Source organism: Xiphophorus couchianus, chromosome 20 (genome assembly GCF_001444195.1).
Source record: "Xiphophorus couchianus chromosome 20, X_couchianus-1.0, whole genome shotgun sequence".
Lineage (NCBI taxonomy): Eukaryota > Metazoa > Chordata > Actinopteri > Cyprinodontiformes > Poeciliidae > Xiphophorus > Xiphophorus couchianus.
Window position 1 is genome coordinate 19,215,766 of NC_040247.1, and position 22,522 is coordinate 19,238,287.

The 22,522-nt window shown below is 40.1% G+C and overlaps 3 protein-coding genes across 8 annotated transcripts in view; 1 reads left to right on the plus strand and 2 right to left on the minus strand.

Annotated features, from left to right (window-relative positions):
* The window catches only part of rargb (retinoic acid receptor, gamma b), a 51,012-nt gene extending 44,283 nt beyond the window's left edge, over positions 1 to 6,729 (plus strand). For both annotated transcript variants that reach the window (XM_028001991.1, XM_028001992.1), the window contains 6 exons: positions 1,221 to 1,362; positions 1,572 to 1,735; positions 1,867 to 2,043; positions 2,186 to 2,390; positions 2,506 to 2,664; positions 3,683 to 6,729. In XM_028001991.1, the coding sequence (XP_027857792.1) occupies positions 1,221 to 1,362; positions 1,572 to 1,735; positions 1,867 to 2,043; positions 2,186 to 2,390; positions 2,506 to 2,664; positions 3,683 to 3,993 (1,158 nt within the window). In that variant the 3' untranslated portion in view covers positions 3,994 to 6,729. The remainder of the gene's footprint in view (positions 1 to 1,220; positions 1,363 to 1,571; positions 1,736 to 1,866; positions 2,044 to 2,185; positions 2,391 to 2,505; positions 2,665 to 3,682) is intronic.
* A 1,013-nt stretch (positions 6,730 to 7,742) lies between these two features.
* On the minus strand, positions 7,743 to 17,521 carry calcoco1b (calcium binding and coiled-coil domain 1b). 5 transcript variants are annotated; one of them, XM_028001990.1, is made up of 14 exons: positions 17,363 to 17,521; positions 16,673 to 16,822; positions 16,460 to 16,562; positions 15,079 to 15,284; positions 14,729 to 14,941; positions 13,590 to 13,678; positions 13,445 to 13,514; positions 12,511 to 12,765; positions 12,303 to 12,416; positions 11,960 to 12,055; positions 11,023 to 11,110; positions 10,792 to 10,943; positions 9,803 to 9,885; positions 7,743 to 8,490 (listed from the first exon to the last, which is right to left on the minus strand). In XM_028001990.1, the coding sequence occupies exons 2-14, from the start codon at positions 16,802 to 16,804 to the stop codon at positions 8,463 to 8,465; spliced, it is 1,629 nt and encodes a 542-aa protein (XP_027857791.1). In that variant the 5' UTR covers positions 16,805 to 16,822; positions 17,363 to 17,521; the 3' UTR covers positions 7,743 to 8,462. The 5 variants fall into 5 exon arrangements, with proteins under 5 accessions (XP_027857791.1, XP_027857787.1, XP_027857786.1 ...); XM_028001986.1 differs by having other exon boundaries at positions 13,590 to 13,738; positions 16,673 to 16,819; positions 17,363 to 17,518; XM_028001985.1 differs by having other exon boundaries at positions 13,590 to 13,738; positions 17,363 to 17,517.
* A 794-nt stretch (positions 17,522 to 18,315) lies between these two features.
* Positions 18,316 to 21,941, minus strand: LOC114135068 (single-strand selective monofunctional uracil DNA glycosylase). Its single transcript, XM_028001993.1, has 2 exons — positions 21,523 to 21,941; positions 18,316 to 20,313 (listed from the first exon to the last, which is right to left on the minus strand). The coding sequence occupies exons 1-2, from the start codon at positions 21,808 to 21,810 to the stop codon at positions 19,780 to 19,782; spliced, it is 822 nt and encodes a 273-aa protein (XP_027857794.1). The 5' UTR covers positions 21,811 to 21,941; the 3' UTR covers positions 18,316 to 19,779.
* Between the last annotated feature and the right edge of the window lie 581 nt (positions 21,942 to 22,522).

Below are 22,522 nucleotides of genomic sequence, written 5' to 3' on the forward strand. Positions count from 1 at the left end.
CCAAATAAATGTGAAGTTGTCATTTAAATTTCAGCTTTAAAAGATATCAGACTACTTACATAAAAGTTAAACCCAGTGTCATTTAAAGGTTAACAAAAACAGATTGCAGCTGTTTAAAAATAATTGAAATCCTAAAAACATGATCTCTTTAATAATTTATTTTACAGCATGTATATATGCAAGACCTTTGTTTAGGATTTCCTGTCATAGACCAACTGAAAGTAATGTATAAAAGTTCAGAGAAAGGAAAAGCTATGCATTGTTACCAAAATTTATTAAACAATAAAAGGTTTAAAAAGGAAGACGGGAATTTATATGCATCTCTTTTCACTCATAACCAGAATAAAAATCCAGCAGTTCAGTAGTGGAAATTAAACTGAACAGATTAATGGGAGATGGTAATACCTCTCCCATTTCTCCTGGTAATCCCAGAAGAAAACCTGTTAGGATGCATAAAATCCTAAGACTGGTGTGAAGGTTCATTTTCCAATAAATCAGAAACTTACAATTAAGGCTGCAAAGTAATAGTTTAAATCAAAGCATATTCCTGTGTTAGAATGGCCCAGTCAAAGTCCAAACCTATCTCTAGTTTGACTAGGAGAACTTCACTTAGAGATTGATGTTCACAAACACAGATGTTTGATCCAGTTTCAAGGTAGAATGGGCAAAACTGTTTGTCTCTAAAAGCAGGAAGAGACGTAAACCAAACGTTGTTGATGATTTAACAAAGTATTTAATCAGGATGGCCAAATAAAAATGCACACCACACTTTTCAGGTTTGTAATATTTACTTCATCTTCAGAATTGCAGACTTTCTGTCAGTCTATCGTGTTAAAATTGGTAAAATACATTGAGGTTGCAACATGACAAAATCTGAAGGGGTACCAATACTTTGAAAGACACTGTAATTAGATTATATTCTACCTTTATGTTAGCTAAAGTGGAAACTTTTTTTTTTTACCCCTCCAAGGGGTCTTTTGTGGGCTCTAGTACAGTAGGCTGACTGGAAAGGGGGAAGACATGCGGCAAATATCGTCGGGTCCGGGAGTCGAACCCGCGACGGCCGGGTCGAGGACTCAAGGCCTCCAAATATGGGTCACGCTAACCACTACGCCACCACGGCATGCCCAAAGTGGAAACATTTTGAGGGCTGTCCTGTTTCTGTCTGTTCTGGAACCGTAGAACAAGGAAATAAATCAGAGTCTTTTCTGCTTTTTTAGGGATTTTTCCGCCGGAGCATCCAGAAGAACATGGTGTACACCTGCCACCGAGACAAGAACTGTCAGATTAACAAAGTGACCCGGAACCGCTGCCAATACTGTCGTTTGCAGAAGTGCTTTGAGGTCGGCATGTCCAAAGAAGGTCTGTGGGCTGGAAAACAACTCGTCCTGTTAATTAATTTATATCTAACCTTTTTAAGCTGACTTAGACTTAGATTTAATTGAAAACTTATTTCAAACTTTATTAGGAGGGCCATTAACTGTGGAGTGGGCCTGCAAGTTGCTGCGATCACAAATTTGCGACATCATAGCTGAACATCCTGTAGTAACTGGATTTTCTTCGACCTTTAGCCGTGCGCAACGACAGGAACAAGAAGAAGAAGGACGTGAAGGAGGAGGTGGTGCTGCCCGAGAACTACGAGCTCAGCGGAGAACTGGAGGAGCTTGTGAACAAAGTCAGCAAAGCTCACCAAGAGACATTCCCGTCTCTGTGCCAGCTGGGAAAATACACCACAGTGAGTTTTTGACTTCCAGTCACAATGGAGTGTCCGCATCACTCTGCACCGAGGCTAACTGCTTTCCAGGAAAGACAAACCACAGTGCCGACTCTGCGCAGACAAAAAGTGTTCCTGTTTCTCTCTCCCAGAACTCCAGCGCTGACCACAGAGTGCAACTGGACCTGGGCCTGTGGGATAAGTTCAGTGAGCTTTCCACTAAGTGCATTATAAAGATTGTGGAGTTTGCCAAGCGACTACCAGGCTTCACTACGCTCACCATCGCTGACCAGATCACCCTCCTCAAATCTGCATGCCTGGACATCCTGGTATTAGCCCTCTCCTGCTTAACCAACCCTCCACCTTCCCAAGGCTTTCTCATTCATCACACTGCTTCACTTGTTGAGACAAAGCAAATATTAGGGGTTTTTTTCAACTGTGTTCTGTAATGTTTTTCCTTCCCTTGTGCAGATGCTGAGGATATGCACCCGCTACACTCCAGAGCAGGACACAATGACGTTCTCAGACGGCCTGACTCTCAACAGAACCCAGATGCACAACGCCGGCTTTGGGCCGCTCACAGACCTGGTGTTTGCCTTCGCCAGTCAGCTCCTGCCTCTGGAGATGGACGACACAGAGACGGGGCTCCTAAGTGCAATCTGTCTCATTTGTGGAGGTAAATGTTTAGTGAGCCGGCTAGTTCACCGCATCTATAAAGTGTCTCATTTTGCTTATGTCTTCTTGTCAGCTGTTCATGAGGTTAATATTGTTTCCTCTTTGCCCCTCACCAGACCGCATGGACTTGGAAGAGCCGGAAAAGGTCGACAAACTCCAGGAGCCGCTGCTGGAGGCTCTAAAGATCTACACTCGCCGCAGACGCCCGAACAAGCCTCACATGTTCCCTCGCATGCTGATGAAAGTCACAGACCTGCGAGGAATCAGCACCAAAGGTTAGGGTGTTTTCTTTTTTCATTATAAAGCTTGAGTAAATCAAAACTTAACTCTTCCGCTCCTGGTTGTAATCTTAAAGAGGACATATTATGAAAAATCCCTATTTTTTATGTTTTCATACTTCCATTTGGGTTTCTACGGCTTCTAAAAGCAGCAAAAAGTAGCAACCCCAGCGAAGCCCAGCCTGTCATCTAGCAACCCAAGCTGAGTTTGGTCATCTGGTTTTACTGCTGTGCAATGGCTGCTGGAAAAGACAAAGGTTTCGTAGTTGACTTACCATCCAGAAACCACTTGTTTCATTCTTGTTGGTTGTGCCGGAAGCTCCACGTCTGCTTTTCAAAGATGTGAGGTTGTATAATTGCACATCTGTTTATAGGCATTTTCATGTACGAGTGTAAACGTTAAGTTGGGGGAGTGGCCAGCAGCAGCTTATTTTTGATTTAAAGTAACAAGATGCCCTGAGACATCTCATTCTGAAAGGTGCTCAAAATAGGCAGAACTGACTACACAATCTCATTAACTAAAAATGTTGTCCAAGAAATGTAATGAACATGTTTTGTATATTTTATAGACCTATCCTAACCTATTAAAGGAAACATAATAGGTCACTTTTACAAGGTTTTGCTATATTGTATCACTTAATATGTACACGGAAGATGTCTGCACAGTTTTGTCACTCATGGTTGGAACTGCAAAGTAACTAAAATGGATCGTTTGCAGTCTTTCCTTAACATATGCAAGTTAAGCAGTGCTCTGCATTCAGCTCCATCCGCCTTCTCCATCAACTCTTTTCAGATTCCCACTCCCACTGAATGCAAATGCATGCCACACTTTTCAGGTGTTTTTGTAAGCAACTTCTTTCAGCTTTATTCTGTGTAAAAGGTCTAAAAATCTGAATAAAATTAAAGTTTGTACATTTGCAAAGCACCGTGTGCAATCTGCACAGCTTAGGTCCACTTGTTTCCTCTGAAAGGAGAACAATTTGTTTTGACGTTGAGCCTCTCTGCTCGCCCGCAGGTGCAGAGCGAGCCATCACCCTCAAGACGGAGATCCCGGGCCCCATGCCGCCTCTGATCAGGGAGATGCTGGAGAACCCGGACGCCTTCGAGGACAGCAGCGACTCCAGCGACAGCGCCTCGGCCCCTCCCCCGGCCATCCAGGCCATCAAGCAGGAGGAGAAGTCCACGTACGAGTCGGCCTTCGAAGAGGAGGAGGAGGAGGAAGAGGACGACTACTGGGACGAGGAGAGGGAGTGGGGGGCGGACAGCGACGGCGAGCCGTGGGGGGAGGCGGCACAGAAGAAGGCCGTGGCGGGAAAGACGCAGTGAGAGAGGAAGGCTGCTTCCTGTCTGAGAGACCGCTGAGCCGCACAGAGCAACACCTCCTCACAGATTTAGGCTCGTTAATGACATTATGATAAACTGTACATACTGACTTCAAGGAAACTGTTTTCAATTCAGAATAGGAAGCAACTAAACAAAGAGAAAAAGCACTACATTTCAGTGGATGAATGAGGGCACCATTAAAATATCGACGTGACTTTGCAAAAATGTTTCTGAGTTCAACACGGAGCAGCAAGGATTGCTGGGAGGAAGAAAAGGAGCTCCTCTTCTGTCTCTTAAGGGCTATGCTCTGTATAAAATGGTTGATTGCAGCAGCTGAGCTCTACATGGTGTTCATGTGCCACGAATGTCTTCTCAGAGTTACTTCTCAGAGATTATGCAACTTATTTTTTTCTGTGTACGTCCTTTTCCTGAGCATGTTACCTTTACGTCTGTTTGCCTCTTCTTTTGTTTGGTATATTTTTTACTCTCATTCGACTCGATGCGTGTGAAGTTTGAACTTTAACCCTTTTCATTTCTGCTTTATTGGACAAGAGCATTTAAAAGTGTGATAGAGAGACAAGAGAGTCATGAGCAGGACTCAAACTCAGAGAAATCGCAATAAGTTTTCAGTCTTGAAATTATTTGAGAGGATGATAGGAAAGCTGGTGTTTTAACTTTGGTGCCAAATAGGAAAAAAATGCAAACACAAGACATATCTCTCATCCTTTTAATAAATCTATATTAATATTTCTGACCCCCCATTAAAATCTTTAAATCTTCAGAGGGGTCATCCTTCACTCTCAGGTTGATTCTGTCTCACCTTTCTGTGTAACAGTTTCTGCAAAACTAAAAATCCCAGTCACACAAAGTCAAGAAAGACCTTCTGATATTGCAAGTAAAGATATCTAAACAGATATTAAAATAAATATACTCAGGAGGGTGTGTGTGTGAGGGGGGCGCGTGCGTGTGTGTGTGTGTGTGCGCGTGTAGGTGTGTGTGTGCCATTTTCAACAATTTAAGCTCGAAAGCGCAGATGAGATAAAGAAACAAAGATTTTAAAATAATGCCAAAAATAGTAGCTTTCCATATTTACACAAATTCCATGTTTAAAGCCACATTTATAAACTATTAAAAATAAATTTAATAGATGAAACTCTCAAAAAGATGCATTTTAAATTGAATATGCAGTATCATCGGTTTACGCTGAACACACTGGATGCATGCAGAGCCGGTCCAAAGTTGTCCAAAGCGGGCTTAGATCTGGAGAGCCATCACTGACCCGCTTAAACTTAGGATGTTTTAAATCTATAAATGAATAAACTAATAAAGCTACATTTTAAATATAAAGGACTTTCATTTTAAATTTGATGTCCAAAAGCCTTTAGAGAAAATTTTAAAGCAGGTTGATTGTTGATAAATATGTCATTTTGAAATCAACTCAGAATTGGGAAAGTCAACAGTTTTGGGTTGTTTATCTAAAATATTTTAAAAGTCACAGATATAAAATATCTATTAGTACTTCTGACAATTTGCATCTAAGTAAACCAGTATCGTACACAATGTTGTACAAACTATCATGTGTTACTTTAGTGTTTAATGTATAAAATAGAGAAAATGCATTGTATTAATAGTAGTTAGCTGATCCCACAGATCAGATTGCGACTGGAGTGTGTTCAACTTCGGGGTCAAATCGTTCCAGAGTTTGACATCAGAGACGAATTAAATGTCCCATGAGTTTGCCTATACCTTGGGCCGGCTCTGGTTACAAGTTAGAAAACATTACTGAAGAAGTTATTTAGAGTTAAAAGCCTCATCTTAAAGATGAATTAATTGGAACGATTGTTAATTGATCAAAAATGATCATCCAGCATCAGCAGTAAACGGGTGTCCTGAAGCACAAGGTGATATTTTAGTGAGATAAAATATTACAGTTCTTTGCTAACAGAATAAAAACTGATCAAATGAAAGACTTGTGTTGAGTACAAAAAGGATTGAAGTCTTCCATATTAAAAACAAAGTATTTAGAATCAGATTAAAAGCCATCAAAAAGGCAAAACTAAAGTTGTCAGGATTTTCACTAAGCTGTATTTGTTCTTGTTGGATCTAAACGTTGCTCACACACACACACACCCCCACACACACACACAAACACATTGTAACATAGTAATTGCATAGCACCAGCCAAAATTACACTTCTTATGATCTTTCAGATCATATAATGCTTATTAATTTCAGAGTAAATGCTTTGTTTCTGATGTTATTCATTATCTTGAATTTGAGCCGGTGCAATAAATTAACCACAGAGGTTGTCGCCAAACTCTCAAGCCAGCAATATGATAAGCATAGATATGTAACAATACAAGACCAAAGACAGATAAGTCACTTTGTGTTGGGCAAGATTTTACTTTTTGGTTTTTTAAATAATGAAGCTGGATAAATCTCATCTCTCTAACATTTTGTTGTTGCTGATAAATGTCTTTAATATTTGATTCCAGGCATGTTGTGTTCAGGGAGCGACATTCATCTTGTGTCTTCTTACATCTGAGAAACCAAATTAGCTTTGATGTCTCTTGACTATTGCACACAGCTACAAACAAATTCAAAAACTGTGTTGAAATGCTCCGGTTACATTTCTACGAGAGGCTGAAACTATGTTTGCTTTTTTTATGCTTACTATTAAATGTTTTATGACGTTTCTTGTATTTTGATAAAAGCATTTTTTTTTGTTCTCAGACATTATAGTGTCCAGTTGTCTCAACTTTTTTTTTTTTTTTTTTGTTTCCAACAAACACTTACAGACATGGACACATTTGTGGGAACCACTGGAAAAGATGCTTAAAAATTGATTTCATTTTATTTACTTTTATTGCAGTAACATAATCTTGCCCTAAAATAATAATTTGAGGACATTTTTACGTGGGTTAAAAATTGCTGCTTGTATCTAGTTGTTGATTTCTATTAATTCAATTAAAATAAACAAATGGGTTATTTGGGGAGGGGGGTTAGCAGGAAACTGATTCAAAACATAATTAACAGAAATTATTCAACTTTCTTCCATGTCCATCTCAGTCTCCAGACCTGAATCCTTTAGAAGAGCTGAAAAGAAGAAAGCAAAACACAGGAACCAGGACTATGGACTAAAGCAGAGGTCAGCAATCTGCAGCTCCAGACCCACAAGTGGCTCCTAAGAGCCTCCATAGTGGCTCTAACTAAGCCACTTCAGCCAAAAAATCAAAAAAAGGAGCAATTTTTACAAAATACAGATAATTAAGGTTAGTTGCTTTTACAGTTTTTCAAAAAGAACAATAAAAAAAATAAAGCTAAGTTCATTGTTTTTACAGTTTTTTATGAAGAGCTATTTGAAAAAAAAAAGAAGCTAATTAAAGTTAACTGTTTTTGCAGTACTTCAAAAACAGGGCTTTTAAGAAAATAAAGCTAATTAAATGTCATTGTTTTTACAGTTTTTTATAAAGATCTATTTTAATAAAATAAAGGTAATTAAAGTTAACTGTTTTTGCAGTACTTCAAAAAGAGCAGTTTTTAAACAATGTTGCTAATTAAGTTTAATTGTTTTTACCATTTTCTTTCAAAAAGAGAAATTTTTTAACAATAAGCTTATTAACTGTTTTTACAGTTTTTAGGCGATTTTTATACAGTATTTCTATAACAGAATAAAATGAAAAATAAATGTGCCAACCTGGCCAACTGTTATAAGTGATGTTCTCTCTGTAAATTGAGTTCACCACAAAGGAGGCGATATATGTGTTTTTAATGATTTTGGTAAAAAGAAAAAAAAGATAAATATACATGATTTTTCATACTAGCTTTAACTCCAGTCAAGTGAAGACCTCCATCACGCAGATGTCTGCGTATCATTTTAAAGATCGGGATCTTTTTTCCTGTCAGTATCATGTCAACAAAGCACAGAAACCGAACAACACTTGCTAGCATTTTACTGAGAACCCTGAACGCAGTTTCCCAACTCTGCGGCGCTGCAGACAGGCATTCACGTTCCTCCAGCCTGACTCGGTGCTTGAAAAGCTGAAACAGACCATTTCACACTTGGCCGTGATCGCACGCCCACACATTTGACACGGTTTTAGGAGTCATGCTCTCATGCAAAAACCCAGGGGCCAAAATAGCACCAGAACAACACGTAGAGTATGACAGTCAGGCCAACAGCATATTTCTCACAACATTTGCCACATATTCACATTACAACAAGTTCCAGGTTAAAGGCTGGAACTCAAAGGACTGAATTACAAGTACTAAAATCCATGTAACCTGAGTCGAGGTTCGCAAATAACACGAGAAATATTTCCTATAACATGATTGACCACTCAGGAAAAAAAAATAAATAAATTAAAGTGCATTTTCACAAATATAAGAAACAAATGCTAACTAAATGCTCTTTGTTTAGTTTGGATTCAAATAAACATTAGTGGCACCAAAGCTGCTTGCTCCTTGTTCTGTTACCACATTGGGGAGTCAGCCAGCTCACTGCAGAGAAAACAGATGAAAGTTTCACAGAACATGCAATCAAACAATATCGTAATAGAGAACAAACTTTTATGTTTGCAGCTGATTTTAAATGAATCGCTATTTTAATTTGTGGTACACCTCCGTCACCGTGGGCAGCAGCTTCACAACAATTTGGGGCTTTCGATGATTTAGTTGGAGCGTTTTTCCTAAATACAAACACAGTTATTTAGAGCTTGTGTTATTTTTAATGTGTACTTAATGTCTCTGACGACTCACTGGTGAAATGTTCCTTGGAAGGAAAATTGACTGCACAGGTTTTCCATTCTGGCTGGAATGTAGCAACTCTTGTCATTAGAAATGGTGCAGCTCATTGTGCCTGCTTGGTTTCCAGGCATGGACTTGGCTTTTAAACACAGCCCAGCACATTTCTAAGCATCATAAATCAGGGATCAGATCAGTTAACCTGTTTTACCCATTAAAAGGCCAGTTTAAGACCATTGTCCTGTTGGAAAACCCAACATGTCCACGTTTCAGCCCTCTAGTTGAAGGTTTTAGCAGAAGTTTAGTTTATAGGTAGTTCTCATTCATTATTCCTTCATCTTTGTGAAGTGCATAAGTATTAGCGGCAGAAAAACAAACCCTCAGCATGATGCTCCCACCGCCATGTCTGACAACTATATTTCCCAGGCGCATGGTGATATTTTATAGCACAATCAAGTAACTATGTTACCTTCAGTTTTTATAAAAATGCTGCATATGTCGACTTCGAACTTGATGCATTGAAATTGGGCCTCTGTCTGTTTAAGAAATTCCTACTTTTTCCGACACTCCACCTTCAACGCGTCATCATAACTCCACATGCATAAGAGAACCAAAGCAACACTCCAGGTCTGTTTTAGATGAAGAAATAACATTATAACGTGACATGTAGATCAAAAAGGTTGATTTTAATAAATCCTCCTGTTAAATATCCAGGAATAAATATGGTGGAAGATTACTGATGACTACAAAAAGCATGCAGCTCAGGTGCAAAGTGGGCTGTGTTCATATATTTGACTCTGTGTTAATAATTAAAACTTGTGCTGCCATTTCTTGGTTTTTTTTGGGTTTTTTTTAATCATTCGAGTTGTATGCATCATTTGATCTTAAAAAAGAGTGGTTCAAACAAATCAAAAGCCGCAGATTAAATATGACATATAATCCCGATGGAGGGATGAAAAGTTCTCATCAGCAAGATGTACATTTCCACTCTGACGTGTTTCAGCGACGCAGCCTCTCAGAAAAGATTGTGTAAGAGAGGATACCCGGAGCAATGCTGGACTGTTCTCACCTCAGGACGGGGTTGACGAGTTCAGGCAGGATCAGCTGCTTCGCTTCGCCGGTTTGGCGTTTGCTGAGCTGAGATTTTTCATCCTGATTTCACAGACCAAAAAAAAAAAAAAGCTTGAGTCAGAGCCTGGGATGCCGACCAGTATTTCCAGGGTTGGATTTACCAGCTTCCAGGGAAATATGACTTTTATGTGCTACATTGAAAACTAAAAATGATTTCTGCATGTCAAACACAGGAGGTTGTGGCTCATTGCAAATATTTGAAGTGATTTCTCATTATAATTTAACGTGCTACTTTCTAATTTAACATCGCAGCCAGCTGTGCTGCGGCATATAAAGGAAAAACATAAACATTTTTACTATTAGGTATGCTATTTTTATTTCTCTCCTCCTCTTCAACAGTACTGCAGATAATAAAATTATTGGTGACATTCCAACAATATAATGTTCTTTTCTGAAGCTTGGAGTTTGTTTAGTTAACTTGCTATAGCATAAAACAACACAAGGGGGGGTGGCAGCCTTGGCAGTAAAAACAAAATAATCCAAACACATAAAGTAGCATTTACCTTGCATGATTACTAAATTAAAAATGTAATCTCCTTTCAGTTAGAAAATAAACATGTCTCCCTTGTAAATATGTCTCTTCTGTGCTCAGTGGCAATTACATGATTTACATTTGAATATTAACAGGTTAGTTATTGAGGTGATTTTTGGTTATTTTATAATTTTTCTTATTACACAGTGTTTGCTTTCGTCTAATTTATTCACTTCATCCCTGCAGACAGATTGTCTTGCCCCGGCCTGTTTCTGAAGCAGGCAGAAACCCGGATGTTTAACAATGAAACTGGAGCAAACACTCATGACACAGCAGAGCTGCAGGAATCCCTTGAGACAACAATCAAATATTTACCCACTCAGAGTGGGTCAGTCCCTAAAGCAGGCGCTGTTAATGGTTGTTTGGTTTAGGGCTGAGCAGGCGGGCGGGCGTACCTGTGAGTCAACGGGCGACTCGTCACCCTCGCTTTGGCTGAGAGTCTCAGCTGGGATCTCAGAGGTGGAGCTTTCCTCCGGGCAGGAAGATGAAGAAGCAGATCTGGCTGATGGAGCGAAATCCCCTTTCTCAGATGAAGAACCTGGAGCAGTTTCATAATATTCCTTATTTTAAGCCTCCTTAGAATAAAGTTACCGGTCGGGCTCATGGAAATCCTTTTCCATACTTACAGATACATTTAACTTCTGTGATGTTTGGGTTTGCTTCTTCCCCGATGCCCAGCTTCATCTCCAGCTGTCGAATGCAAGACACCAAATCCTGGAAGGTTTCAGTCAAACAGATTATCACAGTAAGACAAAAAAGATTAGAATCATATCTCTGTAAGTGGAGAAAAAACACACACAACAAAAACAGCATGCAGAACATTTCGCAAACTTCTGAAATAATTCTGTTCTATTCTTTATTATTTTATTTTTTTGTGACATTTTACATGTTTGAAATAAATGAAGAATTGATTTCATTTAATTTAAAAAGGCAAATAGTGCTAAACTCTTCCTTAGCTCTAGTTCACATTTATAACTCCAGGTTAAGAGAGATTTGGTTTTAGACAACTATTTTAACTCAGACATTCAACTCAGTTAAAAGCAATTAAAAAGTGCAAACTGGAATATGTGTGCAGTAAGTTTACCTACTTTAACACGTGACACATTATAGCTAATTTATTTATTTCAAATTAAAAACAGGCTCATTCTGCCCAAACTGTATGAAGCTAAACTTTTGCTCATCATATTTCATGTTTGATAGTAAATTACTATCTGTGATTTGTGAGTAGAGATTATATGTTTATGTCAGGTTTCTACTTTGAAAATCTAACACTGTGAATCAGATGAACACCTGGACTTAAAGCACAAATTGGTAACATTTTAGTTGTAAAAAAGATGTATTTATTTACTAAACTGAAAATAATTTTATTTACTAAAAGCGACATATTTAGCTACACAGTCTACATGCTGGGCATCAGATAAGCAGAAGATGCACTTCCTCTGGAGATGAAGCTGGGCATCGGGGAATCATGTTTCACTATGATTTTTAGAATAATGCATTCAAGCAAAACGATGACAATGAAAGAAGGTTTACAAAGAACCCTGAGTGGCGTTGAAGCCTTGCCTGCTTGTGCAGTAGCTCCTGCTCTCTGCCTTTCTGGACCTTCCTCAGAGCGGCCTTCAGCTCCTGCAGCTCTCGCTTGGCGTCGCTCAGCAGCACCTGCAGGGAGAACAGCGACCTCACACCCTGTGACATCTGACATGACCTGCCTCCTGTCCTGCTGATCACATGTCGGGAACTGTTTGCTCTGGTTGCCAGCGTGCGTGTAAGAAAAGAACTGCGCCAAACTCTGGAATGCTTCTCCGAAACACATTCTGAGCAACCGAGCAACTATGTGCGACGCCCATCAAGTTTTGAGCTGATGGTGTGTTGATGCTTTGACTTTTGTTGTGTTTTGGTAGCTCACTTCTTCTCTCCCGAGCTCTGCCTCCAGGCTGTCTCGTTCAGTCCTCTCCTCCTGGAGCCATTCCTCCTTCCTCTGCAGCTCACAGCTCAGATCCTGGACTTTCTTCTTGGCAATCTGCACAAAAATTGATAAAAAATAGGATTGAGAATAAGTTTGGTTCCACATATGTCTCACACATGCCCTGCACCACGTCCTGCTGGATCTTCACCTCTGCTGCATGCTTGTAAGCCTCTCTCTCCAGGGCCCAGGTGGCCCGCTCCTCCCTGAGGGCCAGGTCCTGGTCTGACAGCTGCAGGGTGAACTGCGCCACCTGGAGGCGGACCTGGTGCAGCTCAGCGTGGGTGTGGTTGCGCTGGGTGCTCAGGTCTCGCAGCTCGTTGCGCAGGCCTTCCGCTACATGGTCGCTGGCTTCCAGCTGCTCCTGCAGGCTGTGCAGCTCTGCAGCCGAGGCCTCCACTTCCACCTGGCGAAGAGAAGAAGACTCACTGAAACAATCAGAGGTACAGAGGGTGGGTAGAGCACCCAAAAACTGTGCACAAGTAAGAGTAGTTTCAACAAATTTTTACTCAAGTGACCGTCCAAGAAATTACTCAAAAGTAGAAAGTATTAAATACTGAGTAACTGATCAAAACATCGGGTTTGGGGATCATCAAATGGACAAAAATTGACAGTTATGTGGAAAATGTGGTATTTTAAAAACCAAAATGAAAATCATTTATATAAATAACATAATTACAAAATAATTGTAATTATGTTATAAATAACAAAATCAGGCAAATGAAAAATTTCCAAATTAATTAGTTTCAATATAAAACTTATGAAACTTTAACAGAAATTGCAGATATGTGTGTGTGTGTGTGTGTGTGTGTGTGTGTGTGTGTGTGTGTGTGTGTGTGTGTGTGTGTGTGTGTGTGTGTGGGTGTGTGAGTGTGTGTGTGTGGATGTGTGTGTGTGGGTGTGTATCTGGTGAATTTTTTGTTAAAGCAAGATTTTTCTTCATTCAGTTTTTCTCACAGTGTATCCAGAGGTTTTACTCAAGTAAGAGTAGCGATACTTCATAATGAAATTACTGAAGTAAAAGTAAAATGTAACTTGTTGTTTTCACAAAGCTTTGTGACCAAGCTACCATCAGAGTTTCATACCTGCAGGGATTTCCTTTTTTCCTCATCATGTTTTATCTGGGAGGACATTTTCTTCACTCTCTCCTTCAACCTGTGAAAACAAAGATAAAGTTAGCTTTAGTTGCAATTAATGAGATGCAGTCACATAAATATTTCAGACTCTTACCTTTGCAGTTCCATGTTTGCTTGCTCTTCTCTGTCAGCCAGAACCTTCACCTCATCTCTCAGGTCTTGGACATGCTGCTGGTTCTCGCCCTTTTCAGCCACAAGTTTTCTCAGTTCAGAGCCCTGAATTTCCTGACTGTACTTTACATCCTTTCAGCATAAGACATGATTGATTACAATGTTTTAGAAAATTTCAACTGGAAACCTTTTGCCACATTAAAGCTGCAAGCTTCGGATGAAAAGTGTTTTCCAAAAACTGAGGAGTGCGAGGAAATTCAAGCATGGTTTCCAAATTTCCTTTACAAGAAGAAGTTATTTTTTTAGACTCAAAGCTAAGTCTTAGGAGCAATATAGATACCAAATTTGGACCTAAAGAGACTGAGACTTTCTGTGCTTGATATTAGTCAGAACAGACCTGGAATTTAATTTACAATTTCACCACAGATTTCAACTCTTTTTTTTTTTTTTTTTAGCTTCCAGCTGGGTTTTTAAGCCGCTCTGTCTCTTTTAAAAGAATCATATCCTCAGCAAGACGCTGCCATGGCCGCGTTTTGTGTGATGGTATGTTCAAGACGATGCAAAATATTAGTTTTCAACATCACAAAGCATTTTGCATGTAGAGTAAAAAAAAAAAAAGAAAAATCAATGTTAGTCTGATTTAAACAAAGCAAATTCTTCCACTTGGTTATTTTTGTTTCTTGCAGGTTTGTGGAGAAATAAAATAGGGACTTCTCATATTTGTTTGTATTTTGCTGGTCATCCATAAAAGTCAGCAGACTGACAGTCCTTGTAGAATCAGCTGAGCTGCTCTCTGCAGCTCCTCCAGAGACATCATTAGTTTATTGAAGTATTTTCTCTCTACTGTTTCAGTTCCTGCTGTACTCCACTTTTTAAAATATCTGCTAATATACCGAACATTTCCTTCCACTTCGCAATTATGGACAACTTTGTCTTGATCTATCACATTTAATCTCCATGAAATACATTTAGGTTTGTGGTTGTATTGTGACAAAATGTGAAAATGTAAATGGGGTTGGGGATATCTCTGTGTTCATGACAGTTTTGCTGTGGAATTTGTGTTCAGTGTGTTTTAGTTTGTGGATAAAAACGAATGTGATTCAGTGTCCAAGCCCTTCTTACCGTGTGTTTTTCTTCCAGTCTCTTCAGCATCTCACAGCTCTGCCTCAGGTTGTCTCTGAGCTCAGTGATCTCCTCCTTCATTGCCTGCTTCTCCGTCTCCCACTCCAGCCTTGCTCTTTTGCTGGTTTCTTTTTCGGTCTCCACCTCCTTCTTGGCTTCATCCAGAGCTCGCTGCAAGCCCGCCTGTTTTTTGAGGCTCTGCTCGAGCCGACTCTGGTGACAATAAAGGCAAACATGGAAGAGTTCATTCCTTTTTACAGAAACCAGTCAGAGGATTTGCTAATTCCTCAACGTTGGTGTCTTCATCACAGTGTATCATCACAGTGAATGTAGGAGTTTCCCTCCCTCACCTGCAGCAGCTGCGCTCTGGGAATGACCAGCATCAGCTCCTCTTCCTCTCCACCTTCCTCATCCTGTTCTTCCTTCAGCGTCTCCAGCTCCTCCAGCGGCTTCGGGGCACAGAACGTGAACGGACGACTGCGAGCACAAACCTTTCCCACCTTATCCACATAAACAAACTGGTACTCCACAGCACTGGGGCGAGGCAAGTACGACGCTGCAGAAGAAATATAAAGCTTTACAATTTATATTCAGGCTTATAGTTTCAAATACGATAAACCTAAACAGTAACAGATTGATAGATAAAAAGCTCTTGAGCTGGATATTCTTAGTTGATCTCAATTCTTTGGGTTTTGTATTGGAAACTGTGGGAAAGCAATTAAAACCTGCAACAGCAAGCATTCCTGAGTCAGCTGCATATTTATAAACCTGTTCTACTTAGCTAAAATAGTTTACATATTTCTGTTAAAATGCAAAACATGATTTCAATATTCCTTGTTTTTTTATGCACACAAAATTCATCTTACAGTTTATGATATTAAAATGACCACTACAAGTAGCACACTCTCAATTATATTACAACGGGGGGAAATGCGCAGAGTTTCAAAAAAGCTAACAATATTGCCTGATTCATTTTTTGGCGCTATGAGAGAAATCATCTTCAATGCTTCACTGTACCCACATTGGCTGAATCTTTATAAAATAAATTAAATATTAAGTACAGAAGCAGTTTTTTATTGTTCTGTGTTATAGACGGATTACAGTGCCAGGAATCTGGATGTCTAAACCCTGCGACACCAAATGTATCATTTCTGAAAGATGTGCGTCTTTTACAATGTTAAAAACTTGCAGTAACCAGAGTGAATATATTTTAAAATATGTTATTCTCTACAAAAAAGCAAAATGCTGTTTAAGCTTAATGTATCAATTAGGGCAGAGAGAGAAGAATATTGAGAAACTACTGATTTTTTTTGTTAACAGTTGCAGTTAAGCCCCAAATCTATGCAAATTATTAATCATTTTTGTTGGAGGCAGGTGTCTTTAAAATGATAACAAAACAAAGTGAAATAAGTATCAATAAAAATCTGTTAAGGGCATGAATAGTTTTGGATTCATCTGTGGAAAAACATTATAAAGCTGTTCTTGATATGTTTGAATCTTCTCTTAAAGCTCATTTTTAACCCAACTAGAAGTGTTCGTTTTTACAGTCACTGTTATAATTGAGTTGTTTTTATTGCACTTTGGTCAAACTGTGTTGTTTTAAAAGTGCTTTATACATACAGCACTGTATCCATGACTCTCTGGTGAGTCATGGATACAGATTCAGTCTGATTATATTGTTGCTGAGAGTGGTGAGACGTGCTGTAAGTAATTCATAAATTTAATTGGTACCCTGGAAAACGGCACAGTGGTCGACGCTGGTTCCCTCCGTGTAGCCCTCAGGAACCAGAGCCCATGTGTAGGTGTGATAATGTTTGACTGAAGACCAGCCCATCTACCACACAGGAGACACAGTACGACCCGTAAAACACAAATTGGGTGAAGCAGATTCTTTCCATCATTCACTCAAGGGTTAAGAATTGATGCTAACGTGGGTTATTATACCTGAAAAATCCCTATCCAGTCACTGCTGCTCCACCCATGCTCTGATGTCAGACTGTAATGGCACTCCACCCTGGTTTGGGGGAAGTACAACTGTCCCACATTTCGAAACACCACCGCCGGCTGTTTATCCATAAGTAACAGGAAGCTCTGCTGTTGAGGAAGAAAACACACATGGGTCTGGTTTGATGAGCTCCAGTTTCCCTCTGGATGAGAACAGCTGATGAAAGGTGATAGCTGAGCTCAGGAATGCAGCTGTGTGCTCATAGCAAGCAAGGAGCTCACACACACACACACACGCACGAACACACGAACACACACTGTCTGTTGGAGTTTAGTTAAAGCAAAACCTGCAAGTCATATTAAATACTCCAAGAGTAAACAATAGGAATAATGGAAATTATGAATCAGATTTTAGAATGGGTTATCTTAAAAGTATTTTACTTAGTCACAGTAAAAAGTAATCTAATCCTTCTAACACGAAAAAAAAAACGTTATTAAATTTGTTTGAGCAAAGTTTCAGAGGAAATATATTTTAAAAATGTCAATTTCAATCCAAAACACTTAAAATGATGTCACACTTGCTAAGTTTAGATCTAGAAATTTAAAAAATCCATTTAAAACTCATCTTAATGCAAGTTTTTCTTTTATTTATTTAAATGTCAGATTTTGATAATGAACAATGAATCAGACCTTAATCTCTTGAGAAATGTACGCCTGCCTTCAGCTCCTCGTGAGAGATCCGATCAGTCGGGAGAAAGTGATGTGCAATTCTGTCAGGTGCAGGAGTTTCACAACATCCCCTGGACCATGTGGAGTCCAGATAAACATCTCAGATACAGAACGGATTATGGGAGATGTAGTGAGTGCATTGCTGGTAAGGGGGCAAAGTCGCTCTAAAAACTTCAACTCCCAGAAAAGAAAACATATTCTGAGAGTGTGCTACTTGTAGTTTGGACATGTTGCAATAATCAGAGGCTGTCCAGAACTGGGGAGATACTGTCACACCGTGTAAATGATACCAACAACAAGGGACAAAAATAGCTAAAGTCATATGAACCTTTTTTTTTTTACATATATGTATATATATAAAATGTTTGCTGTTTAAGCAAATTCATTATTTTTAAGTTTCATGTTCAGGGCAAGCTGTAGGCTACTTACTATATTTATATCCTGTGACTTTGCTAAAATGTTGTTCCCACGTTGGACGCTAGATGGCAGTGCAGCGGCGCTCCACGGCTAAGATATAACCAAAAATAAGAGAAAAAGAAGGCAAGCTAAGAAAACAATAAGACTTCACATATTTTAGACCCCTCCAATTTATCCATGGACTTCAAATTGGCAATAAATGTTTCATTACTATGCCAACATTATTTGATGATGAAATCAATTTAATTGTCATCAAGCTTCAAGACAGGACAGATCTTCAGAAGCTGGAAGCTCAAAAAGACTAAATAAACCAAGTGCAGTTCACATTTCAGCCTTCCTGTTATAAATATTTTCAAACTAGGTTGATGCTTGTTTAACATACTGCGAAAGTATTTATAATAAGTGGCAAAAAACATGCTGAATCTCAGGTAAAAATTAATTTTTTTTTATGACTTTTATATTTTCCAGCAAACAAAATATTAAGAAAAGACTTAACATTTATTTGTAGACAGGAGTGTTTTTATTTTAGTAGCAAAGACACAGCACCCTAAAACAGACCGGAGGAAAACAACCAACACGTTATGAAAACAAACCAAATATAACAAAAAAAGATAAACAGAAATATAAAAAATAGCGTCTCACATTTGTAACATTTCTTTCAACAGGATGTAATGCAGCATACGTAGATATAAGATGTAGCCATGGTTACATTTAGGTGCCATTTTAGTAGTTTGTTAGGAGTGCTAACTGAGTCGGCGTGGTAACAGTCATTTAATGAATCATTGTGGATAACATTTTAATCTGTTGATAAACCACCTGGCTGGAACTAAAGTCTAACTGATGATTTATTTCTACATATTTGTTGTCGTTTTCATTACAACATAAAAGGGGAACAGAGTGTCCTGAGCTTCAGATATATGGAAGAAATAATAGTTTGATTCCCTGCTGAATTGTGCCCCAGCAGTATGTTTTGGCTCCGCCACAGAGAACTGGATTTTGGTCTCATCTAACTAGAACAGGTTCTGTTTTGAGGATTGATATTCAATGCACTCTCAATCATTTAGATGTTCACTGGCAAACTTCAGATGGAGAGCTTATGTCCCTACACATAATGGAGCGACTCAAATTTCTACAAAACATAAAGCCGCAAAGTCATAAACATGGAAGGAAGGAAGGAAGTAAGAAGGGACACAAAGAGCAAAAGAAAGAAAAGAAAGATGCAAGAATGAGAGGAAGAAAGGAAAGAATGGAAGAAAGAATAATAGAATGAAATGAAAGAAAATGAGGACAGAAGGGGGAACGAAATAACCAAAAGAAGGTAGGAACAAATGAAAGACACAATCAAAGGAACTAAAGTAGGAGATAAAGGTAGAATGACGGAAGGAAGATAGGAAAGAGACAAAAAAGGAAAGAAGAAACTGCACCAGAAAGGTAGCAAGACAAGGAAGGAAGGAAGGCAGGCTGGCACATTTAGACCCTGGGGTTATAAACCAAGTCCAGAAATACAGATACTTTTGTTTACTCTTATTTTCATACCAAGTTAGCCCAAAATACATTCAGAAATAAAATGCCATACCTTTCTGAGAGCCCCGCTTCACTCATGCATGAACTTTATGCATGAGTCCTGCATAAAGTTCAGCATAACGACGGACCAAACTCCCTTCTCAGATGTGGGCAATCTACCAGCAAGAAACCTAAAACGTACAAACAGTTTCTACAACACAAACAGTGATGTTTTGTAGTTCTGAGGATGAATATTTAATGCACTTCATGCAGTCATTACTGAAGGGGAGACATGCCAACTCTGTAGACTGGTGTTAAGATTTCTCCACAGAGGTCAGAGACGGTGTTTGCGATAACAAGCTGAATATGGAGCAGCATATGGTCGGAAGGTATTAGCGGCGGCATTTTTCAGCAGCTCTTCACCTCCTGATGAATCATCAGATTGGATCTGCAGCTCGTTAGCTGCTACTCAGCAGAGGGAGGACACCCAGGTCCGCCAGCTTGGCTTTAGCCACCTCCTCCCAGCCCTTATTGGCCAGCGGGTTCCTGGGCGAAGGGTGCATCACGCCCTCAACTCGTACATTAACTACACCGGATGAAGACAGTGCCCGCCGCGCCCGTTGCTCCGCAACCTTCCCCACGCCGATCACCATGGAGACATCCAGCGCCTCCACCACTTTGCAGAGCGCCGCATCACACAGGGACAGCAGTTTCTCTCGCTCCGCTGCAGGCAGCTCTGGCGGCGTCAAGTTCTTCCCGCTGGCGCTCATGAAGATCAGCGGGCACAGGTTGTGAACGAAGCAGTGGCGGAAGAACTGCTCGGGCTCGCCGCACAGCTTTCTGAAGAAACCCCAAAAGCGAGCGCCGCTCACCTCGCTTTGTGTGCAGCCGAGGCCCAGGATCCGTCTCTTTGGATGCTCCTCAGCAGGGCGACCGACCTCACCTGAGATCTTCAGCCAATCAACGACTGACTTCACCTCACCGAAAGGGACCTGAAACAGACAGGAACACATTCTGAACCTTAACGGTGCAGTATGTAACTTTTATTTAAACCAAAAATATATATATATATATTTTACATATTTGTTCATCTGTCACCATGCTGTGACAGAGTATTATGAGACAGATTATCTGTGATAAGATCAATCTCCTCCACATTCTCCCTGCATTACTATTGCCATCTGAAAAAATGCACCGCTCCAACCAAAAACAACCAATCAGAATCAGGGGGAGGGTCTTAGCGCTGCCAATCATCCTCCACTAAATGTGTTGATGGCTTACCAATACAGAAAAACCCTTTATGCCTTCATCGGTGGCCATGCTATCTAGACTGAGCATTCACAACAGGCTATGCTAGCTGCAGCATAGCAAACAGCAATGGGGGAGAAGGGGAGGTAAGATGAGCAGCACCATAGGAGACTGTGATTGACAGCACTAACACCGTCCAACTGCCTCCAACTGGTTGTCTCTAGCACCGGGAAACGACAAATTACCGGTCTCATACTGTCACAACAAAGTGACAATTTCAACAAATAGTTGAAATTACAGTTATTTTTCCTCCACACAGACACAGCCTTTACATACAAGCCAAAAACGTCCACTTTGGTCTAATCTGACCCCAACACCTTTTTCCATATGTTTGCTGTTATTTTACATTACATGTGATAAAACAGGACTTTTGGCTTTTTTCCCAAATATGGCATTTTCCAATTCTCTTCTACAAAGACCAGATTTGTGAGGAAAAATAATAGTCGTTCTGTCAACAAGCCCTGCCAGATAAGCTGTGGGTCTCTGCAGCTCTTCCAGAGTTATCATAAGCCTGTTTCTCTGATTTAGGCTCCTTAGCTGGCCTCTCAGCTAGCAGTTGTACCGTACTCTTTAAATTTTCATCTGTGAACAGCGCATTGTGCACCCAAATGGCCTATTCACTGATTAGTCGGCTTTTGAAGTTAATTGGTTGAATTGTATTTTATTTGGGGGAATCAGAGTTTTGGAAGGTGAACAAAAATGCACACCACACTTTTGAGATTTCTATTTGTGAAATAAATAAAACCCAATTCAATATTTTTTTTTCCTTCTGCTTCACGGTTATCGTATTTTTGGTTGTTAACATAAAACTCCAATAAAACACCTTAAAGTTTGGTACAACCGTTTTGCAGAGCAGGTTAAATGTAAACAGTGCTCTTGCTGACGATGCCCACCCCGGTCTGTGCCATGCCGAAAGGTCCAGGATTCATCCCCAGGAACAGGACCGTCTTCCCGGGCTGGCAGTACTTCTCCACGTAGCAGCGGTGGGTGTCCCAGGCGTACTCCAGCGGGTTGTAGATGTAGCGGACGGGCTCTCCGAAGGTGAGCCCCCGGAGGAGGGCGTTCAGCTCCTGCTCAGCCTGCAGGAACCTGGAGGAGGGGGTCCCATCTGCGGGCTCAGAGACCCGGTTCTGTAAAGCTGAGAGCCCCGGTTCATTTCCAGACGTGCTGCCGTCCAACATGTTGAAATAAGTCGCTGATTGTCCAGCTAAAAAGGCGCATTAAGTTGTTTTTATGGATCACAGCTTAAAACCAGAACACAAAGAGTCGCAACAGTTTCTTCCTCTGACGCTGCATTTTACACAGAATGTGTTGGTGCCATCTACAGGAATATTTGTGTAATTACAGCCGTCTTTCCCTCAGCCCAAAAACTTTACTGTATTTGTTCTTTTGCAAGCATTTAGCGTTGAGTCTAGGTTGCTTTAAGAAAATAGACTGCAATTATTTGCAAAATTATTGTAATTACCATCATCACAGATCATGTTTACCCTAAATATGATCTGCTAATAAGCCAAACAAGGACAGAGCAACTGGTACCCCTCATCTTAATCTGAATGAACAGAACAGTTGCTGCTAATTAGACTGTAGCCTAATCTAGCCAAGAGGGGTCTTTTGAAACATATAGGGTGTCCAAGAAAGTCCAGCAAAGGCAAGAACAGTGTCCCACGGAGGATTCAACTAAGGAGTGGAGCTGCTACTGTTGCAGAAGTTGCCCTGGGATGGCAGCATGTAAAAGTATTTCAGCACAGAAAATCCCACCAACAATTAGAGACTCTCCTCTAACATGAACACATCTCTGTTTAAATACACATAAATGAAATAATGAGGTAATTAGAACCTGGCTGTGTGCTGTGGAGGTGATTCAGCCACTTGATTGAGGTGTGTTGGATCAGG